Below are 24,295 nucleotides of genomic sequence, written 5' to 3' on the forward strand. Positions count from 1 at the left end.
TTTGATTGATAACTGTGCCAAGCATGAGATCTGGTCTTTTGTGGATTGCTATGCAGGATATCACCAGATCTTAATAGATGAGGAAGATGCAGAAAAGACAGCGTTCATCACGTCATGGGGAACATATTACTACCGGGAAATGCCATTTGGTTTGAAAATTTTTGGGGCAACTACATGAGGGCAATGACTACTGTATTTCATGACATGATACACAAGGAAATTGAGGTCTATATGGATGATGTGATCATAAAGTCAAGAAAGCAGATCGACCATGTCGGGGACTTGAGAAAGTTTTTCTAGAGGCTCCGCAGGTACTACCTCAAGCTCAACCCTGCAAAATATGCATTTGGTGTTCCGTCTAGGAAACTGTTGGGGTTCATAGTCAGTCGGAGAGGCATTGAGTTGGATCCATCAAAGATCAAATCCATCCAAGAATTACCACCGCCAAGGAATAAGACTGAGGTGATGAGTTTGCTCGGGTGTTTAAACTACATCAGCGGGTTTATTGCTCAACTCATGACAACTTGTGAGCCCATCTTTAAGTTGCTAAAAAGGATGTCGCGGTCAAATAGACTGATGAGTTCCAGGAGGTATTTGATAAGATCAATGGGTTCCTGTCAAACCCACTTGTGTTGGTCCCGCCGGAGCTTGGGAGACCTTTAGTTCTCTATTTGACAGTCCTGGATAATTCATTCGGTTGTGTGTTGGGTCAATACGACATCACTTTCAAGAAGGATCAAGCCATCTATTATCACAACAAGAAGTTCACATCCTATGAGGTTAAGTATACTCTCCTTGAAAGGACATGTTGTGCCCTGACTTAGGTGGCACAAAAGTTGAAACATTATCTGTCGTCCTACACTACTTACCTCATTTCTCGCATGGATCCTCTAAAGTATATCTTTCAGAAGCCTATGCCCACAGGAAGACTTGCAAAGTGGCAGATTTTGCACACAGAGTTTGACATTATCTATGTGACTCAAACCGCGATGAAAGCCCAAGCATTGGCCGAGAACCCGGTGGGTGAAGAGTATGAGCCATTGAGGACTTATTTTCCTGATGAAGAGGTGATGCATATTGACAAGGTTGATCAGGATGAAAAGTCAGGTTGGAAAATTTTCTTTGATGGAGCCGCTAACATGAAAGGTGTCGGAATAGGGCAGTTCTCATTTCTGAAACAGGGCATCACTACCATGTTACGGCCCAACTTCGTTTCTATTGTACCAAAAACATGACTGAGTACGAGGCATACATTCTGGGTTTGAGGTTAGCTGTAGACATGTGCGTTCAGGAAGTATTGGTTTTGGGAGATTCAGATCTGTTGGTACACCAGATTTAGGGAGAATGGGAGACTCGGGATTTGAAGCTCATACCATATCGACAATGTTTGCATGATCTTTGTCAACGATTCAGATCAGTAGAGTTCGAGCATATTCCTAGGATCCATAATGCGGTTGTCGATGCCTTGGCTACTCTGGCATCAATGTTACACCATCTGGATAAGGCTTATGTTGACCCTCTACATATTCAAGTTCGTGATCAACATGCCTATTGTAATGTGATTGAGGAGGAACTTGATAGTGAACCTTGGTTCCATGATATCCAGGAATACATCAAGATGGGGTGTATCTGGTACAAGCCACGGGTGATCAAAAGAGAACGATTCGACGCTTGGCTAGTGGATTTTTCTTGAGCGGGGGAGACTTGTACAAAAGAACTCCAGATCTTGGATTGCTAAGTTGCATAGATGCTAAACAAGCTTCGACCATCATGGCCGAAGTTCATTCTAGAGTTTGCGGGCCGCATAGTCATCAATTCTAGGTACACAGTGATCTGATTCATTCTCTGCCATCTGAGTTACATACAATGTCCATACCTTGGCCCTTTGTTGCTTGGGGTATGGATGTAATTGGACCAATTGAGCCAACAACATCGAACGGACACAGGTTTATTCTGGTGGCCATCAATTACATCACCAAGTGGGTCGAAGCTGTGACTTTCAAATCTGTGACCAAGAAGGCAGTGGTGGATTTTGTCCATTCAAATCTCATTTGCCGGTTCGAAATCCCCAAGGTAATCATCATGGACAATATGGTTAATATCAACAGTCATCGGATAAAAGCGTTATGCCAACAGTTCAAGATTATGCATCGAAATTCCACTCCCTATCGCCCCAAGGCAAATAGAGCTATTGAGACGACCACCAAGAATATAAAGAAGATACTTCAAAAGATAGTGCAAGGTTCTAGGCAATGGCATGAAAAGTTGTCTTTTGCTTTGCTGGGTTAACACACTCTGTTTGCACTTCAATAGGTACAACTCCTTATTTGTTGGTATATGGGACCGAAGTAGTTACACCCGTAAAAGTCGAGATTTCGTCCCTTCAAATTATTGCTGAAGCTGAAATTGACGATGATGAGTGGGTTAGAACTCGATTGGAGCAGTTAAGTCTGATTGAGAAAAGACTGGCGGTAGTATGTCATGGTCAATTGTATTAGAAGAGAATGGCAAGAGCATACAATAAGAAGGTGTGTCCCCGAAAATTTGAAGTGGGTCAACAAGTATTGAAACGCATCCTTCCATATCAGGCTGAAGCTAAAGGCAAGTTTTCCCCAAACTGGCAGGGGCCGTTCATTGTAACGAGAGTGTTGTCCAATTGTGCTTTGTATTTAATAGATATAGAAGGCAAATGTGTAGATATGGCTGTCAATTCTGATGCAGTCAAGAGATATTATGTATGATTTCTTTGGTTTGTCTTCAAATTGTGTTGTTTGTATTTGGCATGATTCGAAGATTGGAATGACGAAGGCATTTTATTCAGTTATCTAAACACTTTTATCCTTTGTTACCCCTTTTGAGCCCTATTTTTTTTCATACCCCTCTTTCGGAATCAGAAGTTAGAGTTTAGAAATATAAATAAAAAAAGAAAAAGACAAAGAGAAAATGGAAAAATGAAAAAAAAATAAAGCAAAAGAAAGAAAAGAAAAAAGAAAAAGAAAAAAAGTAAAGTAACAAAAACAAAGCAACTGATATGTCTTGAACTACGTTTGACCTGATTCCTTTTAAGGATACGTAAGCAGCCTCACGGTTCGGTCCCATCAAAATAAAAATTCAAAATTCCCTAGACTCAAAGAAACTGGGGCAGAAGTTGTGGTGTTGCAAAATATTTGATTCCAAAAGTTGTAATTTTGAACCCTGTTATTTAAAAATATTTTTGAGCTTGCATGCCGCCTTTTCTTTCTAACCCCGTCTAAAAGCCTACACTACGGTCCAAAGAAAGACCTTCCGATCAATCTTTAAAATATGTCAAGTCAAGCGAGCTAGAGGTATGATTCACATCATGGGTAACACTTTTGTTTAGGAGCACAAGGAAAAATGAATAAATAAGAGAGTCTTATTGGTGAAAATCCTCACGGGCGCCGTAAGGCGATGGAAAACTAAGAGAAAAATTAAAAATGAGAGAGTCTTATTGATGAAAACCCTCGCGGGCACCGTAAGACGATAATAAGTTAAGAGATGAACAAATGAGAGAGTTTTGCTGGTGAAAATCCTTCAAGGCACCACAAGCCGAATGAGGTTCGTGACTTTACAGAGAGATTGGATTATGGAAATCCCGGTTTAAAGCATGAAGGCGGGGCATGAACTAAAATGTGATTGGGTGAATGGACTGGGCTGATTAATCCAAAATGCATGTCATGGCCACTGGTGCCAGCTGCTCCACTCGGATAAGTCTCTTTTCCATTTTTCCTCAAATAGTCATCTTGGTTCAGAATTTTCTTCTTTATTCCTAACTCTCGAAGTCCCTTCGTTTCGTTTTCTTTGGGTCTGGTGTTAGCCTTGTTAAGCAAGCAAGAAAGGATTTCAAAGCTTATTACCAACTTTCAATTGCAAAGCAAAAGTCCGGCCAGAACACATTAGAAATAGCATGATTCAAAATGAGCAATAAGGTGTTAATGGGAGTTCAAGCGATCAAGTGATTTCGTGAATTTTGAGGAAATATAAAGGTTCAAAATTAGAGGTAAAGAAATGTAAAATATTTGGATGAGTGTAAGCTACTTGGGCCATTCAGGGTTCTGTGGTTGAGGTTCAAATCAAAAAGTCAAACAATTCTTTGCTAGCCCGAAGCAGCTAATCAGAACAAAGGCATGGCAGTGGAAAGGCTGCCGCCTTCAATAGGAATGACGCAAACTAACCACTACATTTTAAAGCTGATAAGATTTTCTTTGATTAAAACAGGGGCAGGATTTCATTTGTTCTATAGGAATCCTCCATAAGGAAAGGGTATGCTAGATAGGTTCAATCGTAAGTTTTAGGACCCTCATGGATAATGAGATTTAGTTTAAAGTTTCAGGACCCTCCTGGATAATGGGATGTAGTTTAAAGTTCAGGACCCTCCTAGATAATGGGATTTAGTTTAAAGTTTCAGGACCCTCCTAGATAATGGGATTTAGTTTGAAGTTTCAGGACCCTCAGGGATAATGGGATTTAGTTTGAAGTTTCAGGACCCTCCTGGATAATGGGATTTAGTTTAAAGTTTCAGGACCCTTCTGGATAATGGTATCTAATTTAAGCTTTCAGGACCCTCCTGGATAATGAAATTTAACTTAAAATTATCAGGGCCCTCCTGGATAATGGGATTTAATTTAAATTGCCCGGGCCCTCCTGGATAATGAGATTTAATTTAAATTGTCAGGACCCTCCTGGATAATGGGATTTAATACTCAAGTCGACAGGACCCTCCTGGATAATGGGATACAATTTCAAGCTATCATGACCCTTCTGGATAATGGGATGCAGTTTCGAGTTGTCAGGACCCTCCTGGATATAGGGTTGGCATATATCGGGTAAAATTGATAACCCAAACCGTAAATTATTTATTGGGTTATTGGGTTAACAGTTTGGTAACGGGTTAAAAAAAATTATTGGGTTATCAGTTTGGCAATTCTCTTATTGGGTAAAACCGATAACACAATAAGAATTAACTAATTTACTAGTTTACCCTTAAGTATATACATACTGGGGTTTCATAATTCATAGTTCACTCTTTGATTTCCCTATTCTTTCTTAGTTTCTCCGCCTTACGTCTTCACCAGTCAGCCCGTCAAGACATAGGCTGGTGTCAGTCACAGCACGCCCTCACTAGTCAGCCCATTAAGACTCCGGCCGGCGTCAGTCACATCACGCCCTCACTAGTCAGCTTGTCAAGACTCAGGCCAGCGTCAGTCGCGTTTCTCAGCTTCTTTCTTTCACTTTTCAGTTGCATCTTCACTTCATTTCTTAGATCCATCAGATTCTTCAGTCGCATCTTCAGTCGCATTTCTCAGCCGCATTCTTCAGCTTCATCTTGATTTTTCGTGTAAGTTTTTAGTTGCTTCATCTTCATTTTCTTAGTTTTTTTGAAAGCATCCTGGCTCTGGATTTTTCTTAGTTTGTTTGAAAGTTGAAGTGAGATTTGTCGTGTGCTTTAATTGTTGAGCTGTTACAAAGTTATCTTGTGTTAGTTGTTATAAAATTCGTATTTCAAAACTTTTTAATCTAGGTGGTCGAAGCAATAATAAACCCAACACGAGTCGGGATCGAATCCACAGGGAGTTAGAATTTGGATTAGCTATATAACTAGAGCAAATGTATGATGTGCCTCAGATTGGACTTTCACATATTCATTGGTTGTTTTCTATTTCTACTTTTAGCTAATGATTGCAAATAATAACTAGAAGACAGTGTTTTTGGTTTTGAGTGTTTTTCAAATGATAAAGGAATCTAGGGTCGTGACTTCCACTTAAGTGGCTACCTAACGGGTTGTAAATTATAGGGCAAGTTTGATTTATCGGGTACGTGGTATAGCAAACACACGCAATTGCTCACTTTATACCTCTCGGTAGTTTGAGTGATTTTGTCTGATTTGGCTTTCTCGAACCCAAATGGGTATTTGCACAAATCAAGTGATATATTGTAACGACCCGAACCGTTGTTTCCTGTATTTTCGTCTCGTATTCCCCGTTAAATGCTTATTCATGTTTCAATATGTGTACTTGGTGAATTTGAGTCAATTCAGATCGAGTTTGATATGAAATGGGACAATTAGTCTCTTTAAGGAAGAATTAGTTTGGAAAAGTCAACCGGACGTTGACTTGTGAGTTAGAGGGTTCGGTTAGTTTTGGGGGATGATTTAAGGCCTAGGAGGGCAATCGGAATTAATTTTGGAGGTCCGGTGAAGAAATTAGCTCATTTTGGCGAAGTTAGTTTTTTGGCGATTTCCGGTTGATAGGTGAAATTTTGATCCGACGGTCCGAATGGAATTACGAGAATTGTTGTAGCTTCGTTATGCCATTTTGGATATCTGTGCAAAATTTCAAGTCATTCGGACATATTTTGGTCGAGTTTTTGATCGAATGCTCGTTTTGGAAGTTTTAAAGGAACTTAGACTTGAATTCGATGTAATTCCATAATTTTGGTGTTAGTCGAGGTGTTTTGATAATTGGAACAAATTTGAATAATATTATAAGATGTATTGGTATTTTTGGTTGAGGTCCCGAGGACCTCGGGATGATTTCGGATGGCTAACGGGAACTTTTGAAGACGAAAGTTGTAAATGAGTGCGCACAAGGCCTCACTTTGAACGATAATATCTCTCGTTATATAAGGAGTTGTGTGAGCTAGAACCTATCAAAGTAAATCCATTTGAGTCTAGTTTCCAACGCAACAAACCGTTCGTCATTTGGAAGTGTATACAGGAAGTTATGACCATTTCACTGGTCAGGTGTTAGAGCGCGCGAAGTATCGCGCGAAGTCGCGCGTTTCGCGCGTCTGAGGCAGAATGCTCAGCAAAAACGCGCGAACAACGAGAGAACAGCGCGCGAACTCGCGCGACTGGAGGTTTTTTAAGTACTCTAAAGACCGAAAATGAGAGGAATTGAGTCATTTCTCAAGCTTAGGGCTTCCTCTACATCCCAATTCGACCAAGGCACCCAATTGCACTCCTAAGGTAAGATTTTTGGAGTATTTTGAGTTGATTACTACTCCCAAACACTTATATTAACATGGATTGATCTTAAAAATCCTTAGATTTTCAAGAAATTCCTTCAAGAACTCAAAGAAGGGTTTTGCAAGATTTCTTCCAAAAGGTAAATCCTACACCTTAGACTCACATATATGGATATATTATGGAAATATGAGTATGAATCAAGTATTACAACTTATTGTATGGTGGTTGGAAGCCATAAATTCCCAATTTAAATACATGAACATGGTAGGGATTTAAAGGTGTTTATTTGATGGAATTTTTGTTGGTTTGGGTGTGAATGGTTGATCACACATGTGATGTTAGGAGTATAAATTGTTAAAGAATAATAGTGTGATGAATTGTTGGTTAATGGTGATAGTTGGAGGAACCAATGCTATAGTTAAGAGGTGTAAATATTTATGCCTACAAGATGTTTGATAATATGCCTAAATGGCATAATTTATGGGATCTAGTACTAATATTGGCCCTATTGAGTGTTGTATTGTAGATTGAAGTTACATAACTGTATGGGATCATTATAGTATCATTAAGGGGCGAATTTCAGATATGTATGGTTAAAACCCCGTCTTTTAGAAATTGAACTTCATCGAGGTTTGTGTGATTTTTGGAAGATTCGTCACACGAGGTGGCCAATTAGAGAGGCAAGGGCATAGCGAGCTAGAGGTGAGTAATGATTTTAAATAAAGCAATGAGGGTTTGAAACCCCGGATTGCACAACATACTGCTATGTTGAGATGAGACATGCGTTGTATGACGAGCGCGGGGTCATTTACTATTTGGGATTGTGACTTGGTCCATCCCAGTTGATATTTTTACCGCGTAATTGATAAAGATTTATTATTTTTCACTATGATTGGGGCTTATTGCCATATTTGGGCTTCGTGCCAATTATCTGAAATCTTTTGTGAATTTACATCACTATTTTCCTCACGAATTGAAATATTATTTGAACTCAGTCCAATTGAATTATATTATTTTGTGAACTCAGCTACATTTATACTCAACTCGAGATTTAATGATATTTATAATGCTGTTGAGCTGAGCACTATTGTTTTACTGATGCCCAAGAGGCTTATGATTATTTTCTGGACTGATTGAGGCCGAGGGCCATACGTGAGGATATGTTGAGTGATGTGAGGAGGCTTTCAGGCCTCGAGTGTTATATGAGGAGGCTTTCAGGCCTCGTGTGTGATGTGTGAAGGCTTTCAGGCCTATTGATATTGCGCTTGGGCTGTAGGAGCCCCTCCGGAGTCTGTACACACCCCCAGTGAGCGCAGGGTACCCAGGTGAGTTGGGAGTGTGTACACAGCCCTAGTGAGCGCAGGGTACCTAGGTGAGTTGGGAGTGGGCCCGAGAGGCCGTTGCTTGTGTGTGGTGAGTTGGGAGTGAGCCCAAGGGGCTGATGTTATGTGCTGGTGAGTTGGGAGTGAGCCCGAAGGGCTGATGTTGTGTGCTGGTAAGTTGGGAGGGAGCCCGAGGGGTTGATACTATACTAAGATTTACATATTGAGCCCGAAGGGCAAGCTTTTGATTTATCCTTACTGTGGAAATTATATGTCTTTACTGTTTTAAAAGAAGAATTATCTAATACACACTATTTTACGGTATAACTAATTTTACTGCTTGGGATAGCGCTATATTGTGCCGTTATGAGATTTTATGTTTTCAGTCGTTATTTATTTTTATTACTCACTGGGTCGGAGTACTCACATTACTCCCTGCACCATGTGTGCAGATACAGGTAGAGCTAAGTTCACTCCTGAGCGCTGATTCTTTCCAGGCCAGGCGGTGACTAGGAGTAACGAGGTAGCTGTTGACGTCCGCAGCCCCGTTTTCTCCCTTATCTTTATTATTTATGATAATTCCAGACTTTGTAGAATATTAGTAAACTCTGTAGTAGCTCATGACTCGTGACACCCCGATTTTGGGCTGAGTTGGGATGGTTTTCCTTGTTCTATCACGTTTATTTCTCATTTAAGATTATATTACCCATGATTTAGACTTATTCCTGCTAAGTAATTATAAAGAGATGTACTGTTTTAATTGGCTGGCCTTGTCCTCACGAGAGGCGCCATCACGACCGGGTTGGGATTTTGGGTCATGACAAGTTGGTATCATAGCCTAGGTTACTAGATCTCGCGAGTCATGAGCTAGTTTAGTAGAGTCTCGCGGATCGGTACGGAGACGTCTGTATTTATCCTCGAGAGGCTGCAGAACCTTTAGGAAAAACTTGAATTCTTATCGTGCGTCCTTGATTCAGCTTGAAAAAGTAACTTTTACAATTCCTTCCACGTATTCGTATACGCGAACGAATGCTTAGTATTAGATGTGCCTTGATGGCTTGTAATTCCCCGATCGAAGGGCGACACGTGGTCGTTTTGAGTTTGATGTTAGGCCAGTCTGGAGGACTTGAGGCCGGATCTTTGCCAATGGCTTTAGCACCGAGGTGCTTATTGTGTGAGCAAGTATTTTGAACTTATATGTTCGGTATTGCCTCTATTAGTGGGAATCATGGCTGGATAGCTATGTGAGGAGTATGATAGTACTGCGATATGTATCTATATGACTTGGAAGTGACGAGGAAGGTCTACTGGATGAGAGATGAACTATTGAGTGTATGATTTCCATTGTGATAGGATGTGTAGTCCCAAGTTATGGGTGCGTGAAGGATCTTTTTATGTCTCCTATTTGAAGTGAAGTAAATTTCATGTTACGGTATGAGTTTAGACTCAGGAAGATTAAGTGATGGTGTAATGTGTATGGCAGTGGAAGGTATACAAAAATATTAACTAAAGGTAAAGCTAGTGGGTAATTGGCTTATGAGGGGAAGCTATTTGTCATACTAGTTAGATAAGTCTGGGAGCTGAGATCGCTTCTAAAAATGTATTATGACGAAATCGTTAAGTCAAGGAGACCACCTTGAAGGTCTAAAACATTAAACAAAGAATATGTTCTTACTCGGTTGAATAGCCCAATAATGGAGGATTGAAAGGTATTTTCTATGTGTTATGATTCAAATAGGTGCAACACATGTCCATGTATCAATTTTGATAGTATAATACATGTAATATTGATATTAATGTAATTGATATACGTTGTGATGCTTTGTCAAGTTGTGGATGTGTTGTTAGGATGGTTTTGGTGATTCTCTGGCAGGTGGATAGGCCCAATTACAAAGGAGACTCTGCCGAAATTTTTGAATAATTTGGGACTTAGTAAAAATTTGGTCCCCTAGAGAGTAGGCTTAACTATTATGTGAGTGAATGCAAGAAAATGCGGAAGAGTTAAAATTTTAGATGAATTGTGTTTCCACAAGCTTATGAAGGAGTGAGTTTAATCTCACTATGGTATTATCTCAGTCTGCCACACAGATGCCTCTGTCTTATTTGATCCGGGATCCACCTATTCTTATGTGTCTTCATATTTTGCCCATCATTTGAGTATGCCCCGAGAGTCTCTTACTTTACCTGTTCATGTGTCTACCCCGGTGGGCGATACTATTGTTATGGACCATATGTATCGATCATGTGCTGTGATTATTGGGGGTCTGGAGACCCGAGTTGATCTACTGCTGTTGAGCATGGTAGATTTTGATATTATTCTGGGCATGAATTGGTTATCTCCATATCATGCTATTCTAGACTGTCATGCTAAGACAGTTACTTTGGCTATTCCGGGTGTTCCGAGGATCGAGTGGCGTGGCATGACTGATTATGTCTCTAGCAGAGTAATTTCTTTCTTGAAAGTCCAACGTATGGTTGGGAAGGGTTATCTATCATATCTGGCTTTTGTGCGGGATGTTGGAGCTGAGACTCCTAGTATTGATTCTGTCCCAGTTGTGAGGGACTTTCCTGATGTATTTCCTGCAGACCTGTCGGGCATGCCGTCGGACAGGGATATTGATTTTGGCATTGACTTAGTGTCGGGCACTCAGCCCATTTCTATTCCGCCATATCGTATGGCACCAGCAGAGCTGAAAGAATTGAAGGAGAAGCTTCAGGAACTCCTAGATAAGGGGTTCATTCGGCCTAGCGTGTCCCCGTGGGGTGCACCTGTTTTATTTGTGAAGAAGAAAAATGGCACAATGAGAATGTGCATTGATTATAGGCAGTTGAATAAGGTAACAGTGAAGAACAAGTATCATTTGCCTCGCATTGATGACTTATTTGATCAGCTTCAGGGAGCGAGGGTATTTTCTAAGATTGATCTCCGTTCGGGCTATCACCAGTTGAAAATCAGGGAGTCGGATATTCCCAAGACTGCTTTCAGGACTAGATATGGTCACTATGAATTTTTTGTTATGTCTTTCAGGCTTACTAATGCCCCAGCAGCGTTCATGCATTTGATGAACAGTGTATTTCAGCCTTATCTGGATGCATTTGTTATTGTATTGATTGATGATATCCTGGTATACTCGTGTAGCCAAGAGGAGCATGCCCAGCATTTGCGTGTAGTGTTGCAGAGATTGAGAGAGGAGAAGCTTTATGCAAAATTCTCCAAATGTGAATTTTGGCTAAGTTCTGTGACATTTTTGGGACACATAGTGTCCAGCGAGGGTATACAGGTTGATCCAAGGAAGATAGAAGCAGTGCAGAGTTGGTCTAGACCGTCCTCAGTCACAGAGATTCGGAGTTTTCTTGGGCTAGCAGGCTATTATCGCCGATTTGTTCAGGGGTTTTATTATATTGCATCACCTTTGACCAAGTTGATTCAGAAAGGTGCCCCATTTGTATGGTCCGGCGAGTGTGAGGAGAGTTTCAGAAGCTCAAGGCACTTCTGACCACAGCTCCAGTGTTGGTGTTACCATCAGCTACAGGTTCATACACGGTATATTGTGATGCTTCCAGAGTTGGGATTGGTTGTGTGCTAATGCAGGAGGGTAGAGTTATTGCTTATGCTTCTCGTCAGTTGAAGCCCCATGAGAAGAACTACCCTGTTCATGATTTGGAGTTGGCTGCTATAGTTCATGCCTTAAAAATTTGGAGGCACTATTTATATGGCGTATCTTGTGAGGTATTCACTGATCATCGCAGTCTTCAGCATTTATTTAAACAAAAAGATCTTAATTTGAGGCAGCGGAGATGGCTTGAGTTACTTAAAGACTATGATATTACCATTCTATATCATCCGGGAAAGGCCAATGTAGTGGCTGATGCGTTGAGCCGAAAGGCAGTCAGTATGGGGAGTTTGGCTTACATCCCAGTTGGGGAGAGGCCTCTTGCAGTTGATGTTCAGACCTTGGCCAATCAGTTGGTGCGGTTAGATATTTCTGAGCCTAGCCGGGTATTGGCTAGTGTGGTTTCTCGATCTTCCTTATATGATCGCATCAGAGAGCACCAGTATGATGATCCGCATTTGCTTGTCCTTAAGGACAGAGTTCAGCATGATAATGCCAAAGATGTGACTATAGGTGATGATGGCGTATTGAGGATGCAGGGCCGTATTTATGTGCCCGATGTTGATGGGCTTAGAGATTTGATTCTTGAGGAGGCCCACAATTCGCGGTATTCCATCCATCCGGGTGCTGCGAAGATGTATCAGGACTTGAGACAGCATTACTGGTGGAGGAGAATGAGGAAAGACATTGTGGGATATGTGTCTCGGTGTTTCAACTGTCAGCAGGTGAAATATGAGCATCAGAGACCAGGCGGTTTGCTTCAGCAGATGATTATTCCTGAGTGGAAATGGGAGAGAGTTACTATGGATTTCGTGAGTGGCCTTCCTCAGACTTTGAAGAATTTTGATTCGATTTGGGTCATTGTGGATAGGCTGACCAAGTCAACGCATTTCATTCTGGTGTGTACCACATATTCTGCGGAGCGGCTGGCTAGGATCTTTATTCAGGAGATTGTGCGGTTGCATGGTGTTCCAGTTACTATTATTTTGGATAGAGGTACTCAGTTCACTTCTCAGTTTTGGAGGACTTTTCAGCACGAGTCGGGCACTCAGGTGGAGTTGAGTTCAGCATTTCATCCTCAGACGGACGGACAGTCCGAGCGTACTATTCAGATATTGGAGGATTTGTTGTGTGCCTGCGTGATTGATTTTGGAGGTTCTTGGGTTGAATTTTTACCACTTGCAGAGTTTGCCTACAACAACAGCTATTAGTCCAGTATTCAGATGGCACCGTACGAGGCCTTATATGGGAGGCAGTGTAGAACTCCAGTGGGTTGGTTTGAGCCCGGTGAGGCTAGGTTGTTGGGGACAGATTTGGTCCAGGATGCCTTAGAAAAGGTGAAGGTAATTCACAAAAGACTTCGCACAGCTCAGTCACGTCAGAAGAGTTATGCGGACCGGAAGGTCCGAGATGTGTCATTTATGGAGGGCGAGAAAGTTTTGCTGAAGGTTTCGCCAATGAAGGGTGTTATGAGGTTCGGAAAGAAAGGGAAGTTGAGTCCGCGGTTTATTGGACCATTTGAGATACTTAGGAGGATTGGAGAGGTGGCTTACGAGCTTGCTTTGCCGCCTAGATTGTCGAGTATCCATCCGGTATTCCATGTGTCCATACTCTGAAAGTACATTGGGGACCCGTCTCATATTTTAGATTTCAGTACAGTACAGTTAGATGAAAATTTAACTTATAATGTGGAGCCAGTGGCTATTTTGAGTTGACAGATTCAAAAATTAAGATCAAAAGATATAGCATCAGTGAAAGTAAAGTGGAGAGGTCGGCCCGTGGAGGAGGCTACTTGGGAGACCGAGTAGGAGATGCGGAGCAGGTACCCGCACCTATTTGAAACTTCATGTATGTTTCTTAACTCGCTCGAGGACAAGCGTTTGTTTTAGTTGGGGAGAATGTAACGACCCGAACCGTTGTTTCCTGTATTTTTGTCTCGTATTCCCCATTAAATGCTTATTCATGTTTCAATATGTGTACTTGGTGAATTTGAGTCAATTCGGATCGAGTTTGGTATGAAATGGGACAATTAGTCTCTTTAAGGAAGAATTAGTTTGGAAAAGTCAACCGGACGTTGAATTGTGAGTTAGAAGGCTCGGAATTGAATTCCGATGATTCAGTTAGTTTCGGGGGATGATTTAAGGCCTAGGAGCGCAATCGGAATTAATTTTGGAGGTCCGGTGAAGAAATTAGCTCATTTTGGCGAAGTTAGTATTTTGGTGATTTCCGGTTGATAGGTGAAATTTTGATCCGACGGTCGGAATGGAATTTCCGAGAATTTCTGTAGCTTCGTTATGCCATTTTGGATATGTGTGCAAAATTTCAAGTCATTCGGACATATTTTGGTCGAGTTTTTGATCGAATGCTCGTTTTGGAAGTTTTAAAGGAACTTAGACTTGAATTCGATGTAATTCGATAATTTTGGTGTTAGTCGAGGTGTTTTGATAATTGGAACAAGTTTGAATAATATTATAAGATGTATTGGTATTTTTGGTTGAGGTCCCGAGGACCTCGGGATGATTTCGGATGGCTAACGGGAACTTTTGAAGTTGGAAATTTCATAATAGACGAAAGTTGTAAATGAGTGCGCACAAGGCCTCACTTTGAACGATAATATCTCTCGTTATATAAGGATTTGTGTGGGCTAGAACCTATCAAATTAAATCCCTTTGAGTCTAGTTTCCAACGCAACAAACCGTTTGTCATTTGGAAGTGTATATAGGAAGTTATGACCATTTCACTGGTCAGGTGTCAAAGCGTTGTCGCGCGTTTCGCGCATCTGAGGCAGAATGCTCAGCAAAAACGCGCGAACAGCGCGCGAACTCGCGCGACTGGAGGGTTTTTAAGTACTCTAAAGACCGGAAATGAGAGGAATTGAGTCATTTCTCATGCTTAGGGCTTCCTCTACATCCCAATTCGACCAAGGCACCCAATTGCACTCCTAAGGTAAGATTTTTGGAGTATTTTGAGTTGATTACTACTCCCAAACACTTATATTAACATGGATTGATCTTAAAAATCCTTAGATTTTCAAGAAATTCCTTCAAGAACTCAAAGAAGGGTTTTGCAAGATTTCTTCCAAAAGGTAAATCCTACACCTTAGACTCACATATATGGATATATTATGGAAATATGAGTATGAGTCAAGTATTACAACTTATTGTATGGTGGTTGGAAGCCATAAATTCCCTATTTAAATACATGAACATGGTAGGGATTTAGAGGTGTTTATTTGATGGAATTTTTGTTGGTTTGGGTGTGAATGGTTGATCACACATGTGATGTTAGGAGTATAAATTGTTAAAGAATAATAGTGTGATGAATTGTTGGTTAATGGTGATAGTTGGAGGAACCAATGCTATAGTTAAGAGGTGTAAATATTTATGCCTACAAGATGTTTGATAATATGCCTAAATGGCATAATTTATGGGATCTAGTACTAATATTGGCCATATTGAGTGTTGTATTGTAGATTGAAGTTACATAACTGTATGGGATCATTATAGTATCATTAAGGGGCGAATTTCAGATATGTATGGTTAAAAACCCGTCTTTTAGAAATCGAACTTCATCGAGGTTTGTGTGATTTTTGGCAGATTCGTCACACGAGGAGGCCAATTAGAGAGGCAAGGGCATAGCGAGCTAGAGGTGAGTAATGATTTTAAATGATGCACTGAGGGTTTGAAACCCCGGATTGCACAACATACTGCTATGTTGAGATGAAGACACGCGTTGTATGACGAGCGCGGGGTCATTTACTATTGGGGATTGTGACTTGGTCCATCCCAGTTGATATTTTTACCGCGTAATTGATAAAGATTTATTGTTTTTCACTATGATTGGGGCTTATTGCCATATTTGGGCTTCGTGCCAATTATCTGAAATCTTTTGTGAATTTACATCACTATTTTCCTCACGAATTGAAATATTATTTGAACTCAGTCCAATTGAATTATATTATTTTGTGAACTCAGCTACATTTATACTCAACTCGAGATTTAATGATATTTATAATGCTGTTGAGCTGAGCACTATTGTTTTACTGATGCCCAAGAGGCTTATGATTATTTTCTGGACTGATTGAGGCCGAGGGCCATACGTGAGGATATGTTGAGTGATGTGAGGAGGCTTTCAGGCCTCGAGTGTTATATGAGGAGGCTTTCAGGCCTCGTGTGTGATGTGTGAAGGCTTTCAGGCCTATTGATATTGCGCTTGGGCTGTAGGAGCCCCTCCGGAGTCTGTACACACCCCCAGTGAGCGCAGGGTACCCAGGTGAGTTGGGAGTGGGCCCGAGAGGCCGTTGCTTGTGTGTGGTGAGTTGGGAGTGAGCCCGAGGGGCTGATGTTGTGTGCTGGTGAGTTGGGAGTGAGCCCGAGGGGCTGATACTATACTGAGATTTACATATTGAGCCCGAGGGGCAAGCTTTTGATTTATCCTTACTGTGGAAATTATTTGTCTTTACTGTTTTAAAAGAAGAATTATCTGATACTCACTATTTTACTGTATAACTGATTTTACTGCTTGGGATAGCGCTATATTGTGCCGTTATGAGATTTCATGTTTTCAGTCGTTATTTATTTTTATTACTCACTGGGTCGGAGTACTCACATTACTCCCTGCACCATGTGTGCAGATACAGGCAGAGCTGAGTTCGCTCCTGAGCGCTGATTCTTTCCAGACCAGGCGGTGACTAGGAGTAACGGGGTAGCTGTTGACGTCCGCATCCCCGTTTTCTCCCTTATCTTTGTTATTTATGATAATTCCAGACTTTGTAAAATATTAGTAAACTTTGTAGTAGCTCATGACTCATGACACCCCGATTTCGGGCTGAGTTGGGATAGTTTTTCTTGTTCTATCATGTTTATTTCGCATTTAAGATTATATTGCCCATGATTTAGACTTATTCCTGCTAAGTAATTATAAAGAGATGTACTGTTTTGTTGATTGGCTGGTCTTGTCCTCACGAGAGGCGCCATCACGATCGGGTTGGGATTTTGGGTCGTGACATATATACTCAAGTCGGGTCTTACTATCTCTAGATTTGACTCTTTAATTGGGTCTATCAATTTCTTGAATTCACCTCAGTTCCTTGCTAGCCAATTTTTCCTAAACCTAGTCTCTCTTTCTCAAGCAAAAACTAGGTCAAAAAGGCATGAATCAATGTTTGCAACTATTAATTCTAGAATTTAAGCATAAACAAAGCTTGATATCACTAACCCAATTACAAACAAGTCCTAAAATTCAATACCCATTAAGTATCCACACTAGGGTTGAGCTACAACCCTAGCTAAAGATTTAGCTACTCATAAAAAATGAAGAAATACAAGAAGAAATTAAGGTAGAATGCATAATCATTAATTAAACAAAGATAATCTACTATTAAGAGGTTAATCTAATACAAATTTACTCAAGGAGTAAAGAAAACTGCTAAGGTGCACCTTTGCAAACTAAATTTTACCTAAAAATGACAAAAATTGTATTTATACTAAGCTGAAAATATCTGATAAAAATGCCCCTACGGAGGTTGTGCGACCGCATAATTCTAATGCAGGCCGCAAAATGGATTTCTGCGGCCGCACAATTCTAGTGCGGTCCGCAGTCTTGGGAATTTTGGGCTTGGACTTTCAGGCTTCTACGGTCCGCATAAAAGTAGGTGTGGCCGCACTTCTGATTATGCGGCCGCACAAAAGTGTTGCGGTCTGCACTCTTCTGCTTTTGGTCTTGGGACAACTCCCTGAATCTTCAATCTTGCGGACCACGTAATAATGATTGCGGCTGCACTTGATCTCCTACGGCCGCACATTTTTGGTGTGGTCCGCACTGTCAGAGATGGCTAAAACCTCATCTCTGAATCTCATTCTGCGGCCGCACTAGAATTGTGCAGTCTGCATTGCTATCCTCTTTGCCCAGTTTTGGCTCTTGTTCACTTTTGACTCTTTTATGAGTTGATTTTGCCTTCTTTGGCTTGTTTCCCAATATTCCTGCAAGTAAGCACATTTCGTTAGTTTTTGGGAATACCTTTAAGCATTTTTGAGCTAAAACGCAAGTAAAAGAGAGCAATTAAGCGATCAAAATCCCTACTTATCAGGTGACGAGTGCGTACACGGGTTATATGTTGAAAAATCCGGTTCTTGCCGAGTAGTTCTCTTTTAATTCCTTAAGTGAGATGCCCTAGCCTGTGTAGTCATCATGTTTAGCCTAATGTCACATGCCTACTTGTTTAAACTCTTACTTGCAATTTGTGCAACATGCTTAATTGAATTACTTGTTTCCTTGATTTGTATTCAGTCTGTATTTTTCATTTTTAATTCTCAGTTATTTCATCATAATATATTAGCTCATTTGCCTTGTTTCTTTTATTCCAGTAAGGTTATGACCTGACCTCGTCACTACTCTACTGAGGTTAGGCTTGATACTTATTGGGTACCGTTGTGGTGTACTCATGCTACTCTTTTGCACATCTTTTTGTGCAGATTCAGGTACCTCCTACCAACCTTGCTATCAGTGAGCAGTGATTACGTGTAAACTTCAAGGTATATCTGCCAGCATCTGCAAACCTCGAAGTCCACCTCTATCTTTTTGATGTTGTATTCCCTTATATTCACTCTGATGTACAGAGACATTTAGTATTTCTCTTAGAAGCTTGTGACTTATTTTTACCGGATTTTGGGAATTGTAATCATTTTGAATTGTAGTTTTATTTATTTCAGATATTGAGATTTGAGTTTCAGCTTAATATTCAGTTATTTGGTAATTGTTAGGCTTACCTAGTCTTAGAGACTAGGTGCCGTCACGACATCCTACGGAGGGAAAATGGGGTCGTGACATTTATAAACCAATAATTTCTTTCATTTTCCCTGGTCTATCTCTAAATGTTTAAGAATAATTTTAAACAATTACTCCCTCGTGTCCCCATAAAACAAGTGACTATTTTACCTTTGTCACACCCATTAAGGAAATACGAATTCCTAGAGAAAAAAGATTTATTCATTAAATTAACCTTAATTAATTGTCACCTTGACACATTGGAATATGTAAATAAGGGCAAATTTTGGAAAAATAAATTATTTCCTTCTTGATTATGTAAATGGACACTTATTTTGGACCAAAATAAAAAGATAAAATAGTCATTTATTGTGGAGCGGAGGGAGTACTTCATTGTGCCAGTAATGGGGTAACACATAGTTGCTAAATTAATTTATTGAATCAATTCACAGGATACAATGAAAGTCTGTTATTAGAAAAATGCATCTACTATAGACATCTTGTTGGAAAATCCAAAACTCAAGTAAGTTTTATAAGTTCTGTTCAGGAAACTTTAAGCTGTCTTCTGAGTTGTAACCCGTGAGATGCATATCACATCCGATTGATGTTTCTTAGCTAGGGGAAGAAGGGAGTCAGATAAGCCAGACAGAGCAAAAGATACAAGAAGTTTGGAGTATAACATTTAAAAATTGTTCATGTACAGAATATGGTGAACTATACAGTTAATGGAGTAAAAACATCCAGATTAGCAGGAGAAAACATTCAGGAGCAAGCTTCTTGATCTAATCAGGCCCCTAAATGTTCCCTCCAATCCCTTTTCGATGCTGTCAAGTTGAGCCTCAAAAGTCTCCAATCTTGTTTCCAAGTTCGTGCTGTTTTCTAGGCCTTCTTGTTCTCTTCTTCCGTTGTTTGTCAATTTTGCAACCAATGGCCATTTTGGTTGCTTTGGCTTCAAAAGTGGCACAGACAAGAAGGACAAGATATTTTGGACAACCAAAATAGAAACTCCATTGGCTTCCCTTAGTGCTCTAATCACAGCTATTGTCTCCTGATCTGCTTCCAGGAATGCTGAGGTGAAAGTCTCACAATCTACTTGCTTCAGAGCCAAGACTAATCTTTTGGCGTCCTTCTTCATTTTCTTGCTGAAAGTGGTGAATCTTGTGATTCCAGCTTCTGTACTGGAATCTCCTTTTCGTCTTCTGTGTGAGGATTGAAGAGCTCTAACATTTTCCTTATATTGAGAGACAATTTCCCTTGTAGCGCCACAAATATCAAGAATTCTAACTGATTTTTGCAGTAACTCCTCAAACCATTTCCCCTGTTGGTGTTGGGAAAGTATTTGAAGAGTTTGAGGCGAGTTAAGAAGATCATCCATACACTTTTGTAACTCCTCCAAACCGAGTAAACTGTTACAGATTGTTTCTGCTGTTGGTGCAACTGATGTCTCCAACCCATTGAGCTTATTGAGCACCTCTTCAACTCTTTGAGTGGTAGGGTGTGATCTGACAGGCAAACTGATTGATCGAAAGGGCTTGATTTTTGAAAAAGGAAAAGTAGCCATGGCAATTTCTGTTTCACTTCTTTCTTTGTAAGAAGAGACTAAATTTCCTAATGAGCAATGAACATCAAATCAAGGTTATTTATATAGGTAGTCAGGCACAAAAGTGGGACGCTGAGCATGTGATTATAATGTGGCCATGTGGGTATGCCTTTGAATTTGGTGATCTGATATTCATTTGGCAAACAAAGGCTATAATCAGTTGTCATTTCTTTAGTCTTCAATGTCGTGGAATCGAAAAAATAATGTGACTTTGCCTTCATATGTGGCTTCAGTTACAGGTCAGCTCCCTCCTGGCTGCCCAAGCATTGTGCCATTGCTACCGGATATATAGCAATTAAGATGCTTACCATGTGCATCCATTGACGCGGTATCGTTGGGAGAGTTAGCCAATATTTAAATTGGCACACGAATGGCGCGTCGGCTCAAAAAATTCGTGTTCAACATTAAATGTCAAGTTTAAATAGCTGTGGTGCTTAAGACATATAATGGAAGAAGGTGGTATGATTTTTTAATAGCTGTGCACGAGTGTCTTGTTCTTCTTATGTTCCCTGCCACCCACAGGTAACATGAAGTGGACTCTTACATAACACGTTTTTATTTTTGCCAAACGTACTTTAATCTTACTTGCACCAATCATTTGTTTTTAATTATCAATTAGAAATAGGTAAGTCTGAGGTTTCTGGTGGAGTATATACAATGCTACAGGTCGGTACTGGGCAGCTTCTATTTCCTTCCCTCTTGGCTTGTTTTTACCCCAATTGATCTTATGAATTGAATTAAAAATTTCTCCTGGTGTTCTATTTCAATAAGATGACAATAATTAGTCATTACCTTGCTATAAATATCTTCTTCCCTAAAGCGGTAAAAAATGGTAAAAAGTACAGTTGCAATTGGTAAATGACAACTATATTAACAGGACTGCAAGGGTATTAAGTCATTGAGGCTAAATCCAGCAGATACAACATTGAACATACATCTTCCACCGATTCAAATCCAATAAACATTGAGTATAAACTATCACATTTATCTAGATATGTTTTCTTTTTGTATTACGTGTACTTATGTACAGTTGAAATTCATATGCAAATCCTATAATTCTTGGTTCCATGTTAATAATTGCATAATTGTGATGTGCACTGAGGGGGTGCATTGTGATGTGCACTGAGAGGGATAATTGCATAATTGTGATGTGCACGGATTAAGGGGAATACAGAGATTCAGTGGGAACTTAATCAGGGGAACTTAAGGTCTTTCTGGTTTGCTGTCTGGTTTTGTGTAGCTCTTTCTCGATTTTCAATTATGAGTTTGTCATCATCAAAAAGAGGGAAATGAATAATTGCATAATTGTGATGTGCACCGTGAGAGGAATAGTTGCATAATTGTGATGTGCATTGATTAAGGGGGAATGCAGAGATTCAGGAGGAACTTAAGGTCTTTCTAGTTTGTTGTCTAGTTCTGTGTAGCTCTTTTTGGGATTTAAATTGATAGGTTACAAGTATCCTATTTACAAGTACCTTGTTTTATATTTTAATGATCTAACAAAATTACTACCAAGAACCGGATAAGGAACCTGTTACACATTCTTAAGACACTTAAGATCACAAGGCTCCAGCTTGGGATATGGTTCAAATCTCCAGAGTTGAAGGAACAGCTGAGGGAATAGATCTCTACCAGCTCCCTAGGCAACTGTACGAAGTCAACTCTCCAGCTGTAAAGTTGCTGCCGACACACGCTACTGTACAGGAATAGTGCAGCAGTCAACTTTCTGTGGAAGGTTTTTTACCTACCTTGCTTACATCATTGTAAGTGATGTCACACATGTTTTATTAATGAAAATGAAGGTAAAACAAAGTCACTTGAACTTTTAGAGAATTCACTCAAGCTCTCTCACGTAATAATCCATCAAGTAATTCTCAAGTGCATCAAGAACAAAGAACAACACTACTACGGACCAGTTCCCCATAGCAAGTCATTGTATGTCCTTCAATTGTAATTCCTATTTAGCTTGTTTAGAAGTACTCTGTAGGAAACTCTTTGTAAACCTTAAACCTTCGTGTTTGAGTCTTGACTAGAGTTAGTCGAGTTGTAAAGTCTATGTAATAGAGTTATTACAAAGTGGCTTAGAGTATTACAAGTTAGTAAAGGATTAAGAGGTTAATTCCTAGGTTGCATAGGTTGTAATCTAAAAGTTGCTCAGTAGTGAAGTTGAAATCTTAAAAGGGTAGGTCGTGGTTTTTGATCCTATTGAGCTGGAAATTTTCCACGTAAAATTTCTCTTGTCATTTACTTACTGTTATGTGCGTGTATTCTAGTGGAACTGATAAAGAACCTGATTCTCTATAGAGTACGATGGATCCTTATATTCTGTCATTAATGGAGGATTCAAAGATGAAAGATCAGCTGCGAGAAGTCCTTGGCATGACATGACATTAAGAAGAGAGCTTCTTGATCTCATCAAATTAAAGACCAATCTTGTGACCAAAGACCATTTGCTTGTCTTTGGCCTGGAAATTGGCACTGATAAGAAACTCAACGCTATTTGGAAAACAGTGATGTCTGCAGCACTAATTTCCTTTAATGCTCTAATTAATCACAGCAGAAACATGATGATCAATCTAATGAGATTGAGGTGGCAAGTCATGTGGCATCTACATCATCAAATGTCAGTGTCATATATGATTGGATGTCCAATTTGGCCAAATTTAATAAAAAATAAGTATATTTGAACCAATAGTATAACGACGGGGTATATTTTAACTCAAAGTATAATGAGTGGCCCTTTTCCGTATTGGGTATTCCATGGTTTCGTCTAATTTCATTTATCACTAGTCATTTTCTTGCAGGTTGCAGCTGTGATCAATGGTATGTGATCGAAGCGTGGGGCACTCTCATCAACCTAGTTAACCTGTCACACATAATTTGTCCAACAGTGTTCCTATCATTTGTTATTTATTAATCCTTTTAGTCATGAGATGGGTATGACATAGTTTAGTATCATGCCACGGGTAAATACAACCACCATCCTCTTTATTATATATCTTCTTATATCCTTTTCTACATTTCTGTCTGCAAGTACATGTCTATCTGAAGTTGTCTTAGCTGGCGAAGTGGAATTTTTCAATACCAGAAGGAGACAGCACCTATACGATAATTAATAAATCAAATCAGTGGTTATAATTGAGATTAATGAATGAAGCAATTTTTTTAATTCTGCACGAATGGATGGTTGGACTTGTGTGATTATGATATAATTAACTCAGGAAATCATAGACGAACAGATCCCTCTTTATGGACTTTGTCTCATCGTGGTAAATTAACAACTTAATAAAAGAGTATGATGTTTTTAACTATGTCTACTTATTGTTTAAAGGTTTATTAGAGCAGCTTGTGAACTATAGATGATTTAATTCCAAATTTACGCTTTATTTACATCCCATTTTATAATGGACGCTTAGTTAAAAACGTTAATAATCTGATGGTGATAATTATGATTTATTTGAATCATGCAAAAAAAAAAAAAAAGGAGGAAAAATTACCCTCCCCCCCCCTCCCCCAACAAAAACAAAAACGGAGAAGAAGCAGTAAGCATTTCAGGGATTTGAGATCTAAATAGACCAAGAATCCCGAGATTTCTATAATCAATGAAGAGATTCAGTGGTTAAGAAGATAGTGACGATTATTGTCAAATCCATAAAAAGAAAAAGGAAAAAAAGGATAGCTACGAATATACTTTTAGTTAGGTGTGCACGAGTGGCTTGATGTTTCCTCCATGTTTTCTACCAGGAGAACCTCGAAATTATTGCTTATAATACAGCTAATATCTTAATTTTTTTAGTTTCAAATCCTATTGCAAAAGTAAGCCTTCACTTTATCTAGATCCTACTTCTGAATCGGAATCGGGAAAGATTCCCACGTGCATCTTTTGGTTTTATCAAAAAAAAAAAAAAGTGCTCTCTCCGTTTAGATGTGATATAGTTTTGACATAACACAAAATTTAAGAAAAAAAAATTAAAAATATGGGATCCTAAAAGCTTAAAGCTTTGTGAGA

At 39.7% G+C, this 24,295-nt stretch overlaps 3 protein-coding genes across 3 annotated transcripts; 2 read left to right on the forward strand and 1 right to left on the reverse strand.

Moving 5' to 3' along the window:
- The first annotated feature begins 1,231 nt into the window (after window positions 1–1,231).
- Window positions 1,232–1,693, forward strand: LOC104225281 (uncharacterized). Its single transcript, XM_070165961.1, has 2 exons — window positions 1,232–1,320; window positions 1,414–1,693. Exons 1-2 carry the CDS (start codon window positions 1,232–1,234, stop codon window positions 1,691–1,693), a joined length of 369 nt encoding a protein of 122 aa, XP_070022062.1.
- A 173-nt stretch (window positions 1,694–1,866) lies between these two features.
- On the forward strand, window positions 1,867–2,498 carry LOC138868183 (uncharacterized). Its single transcript, XM_070165963.1, has 2 exons — window positions 1,867–2,242; window positions 2,314–2,498. The coding sequence occupies exons 1-2, from the start codon at window positions 1,867–1,869 to the stop codon at window positions 2,496–2,498; spliced, it is 561 nt and encodes a 186-aa protein (XP_070022064.1).
- Window positions 2,499–19,431: 16,933 nt separating this feature from the next.
- LOC104231982 (uncharacterized) lies at window positions 19,432–20,607 on the reverse strand. The gene is made up of 2 exons (XM_009785073.1): window positions 20,595–20,607; window positions 19,432–20,294 (listed from the first exon to the last, which is right to left on the reverse strand). Exons 1-2 carry the CDS (start codon window positions 20,605–20,607, stop codon window positions 19,432–19,434), a joined length of 876 nt encoding a protein of 291 aa, XP_009783375.1.
- Window positions 20,608–24,295: the final 3,688 nt, after the last annotated feature.

The sequence above is a fragment of the Nicotiana sylvestris genome, chromosome 2 (assembly GCF_000393655.2).
Source record: "Nicotiana sylvestris chromosome 2, ASM39365v2, whole genome shotgun sequence".
NCBI lineage: Eukaryota > Viridiplantae > Streptophyta > Magnoliopsida > Solanales > Solanaceae > Nicotiana > Nicotiana sylvestris.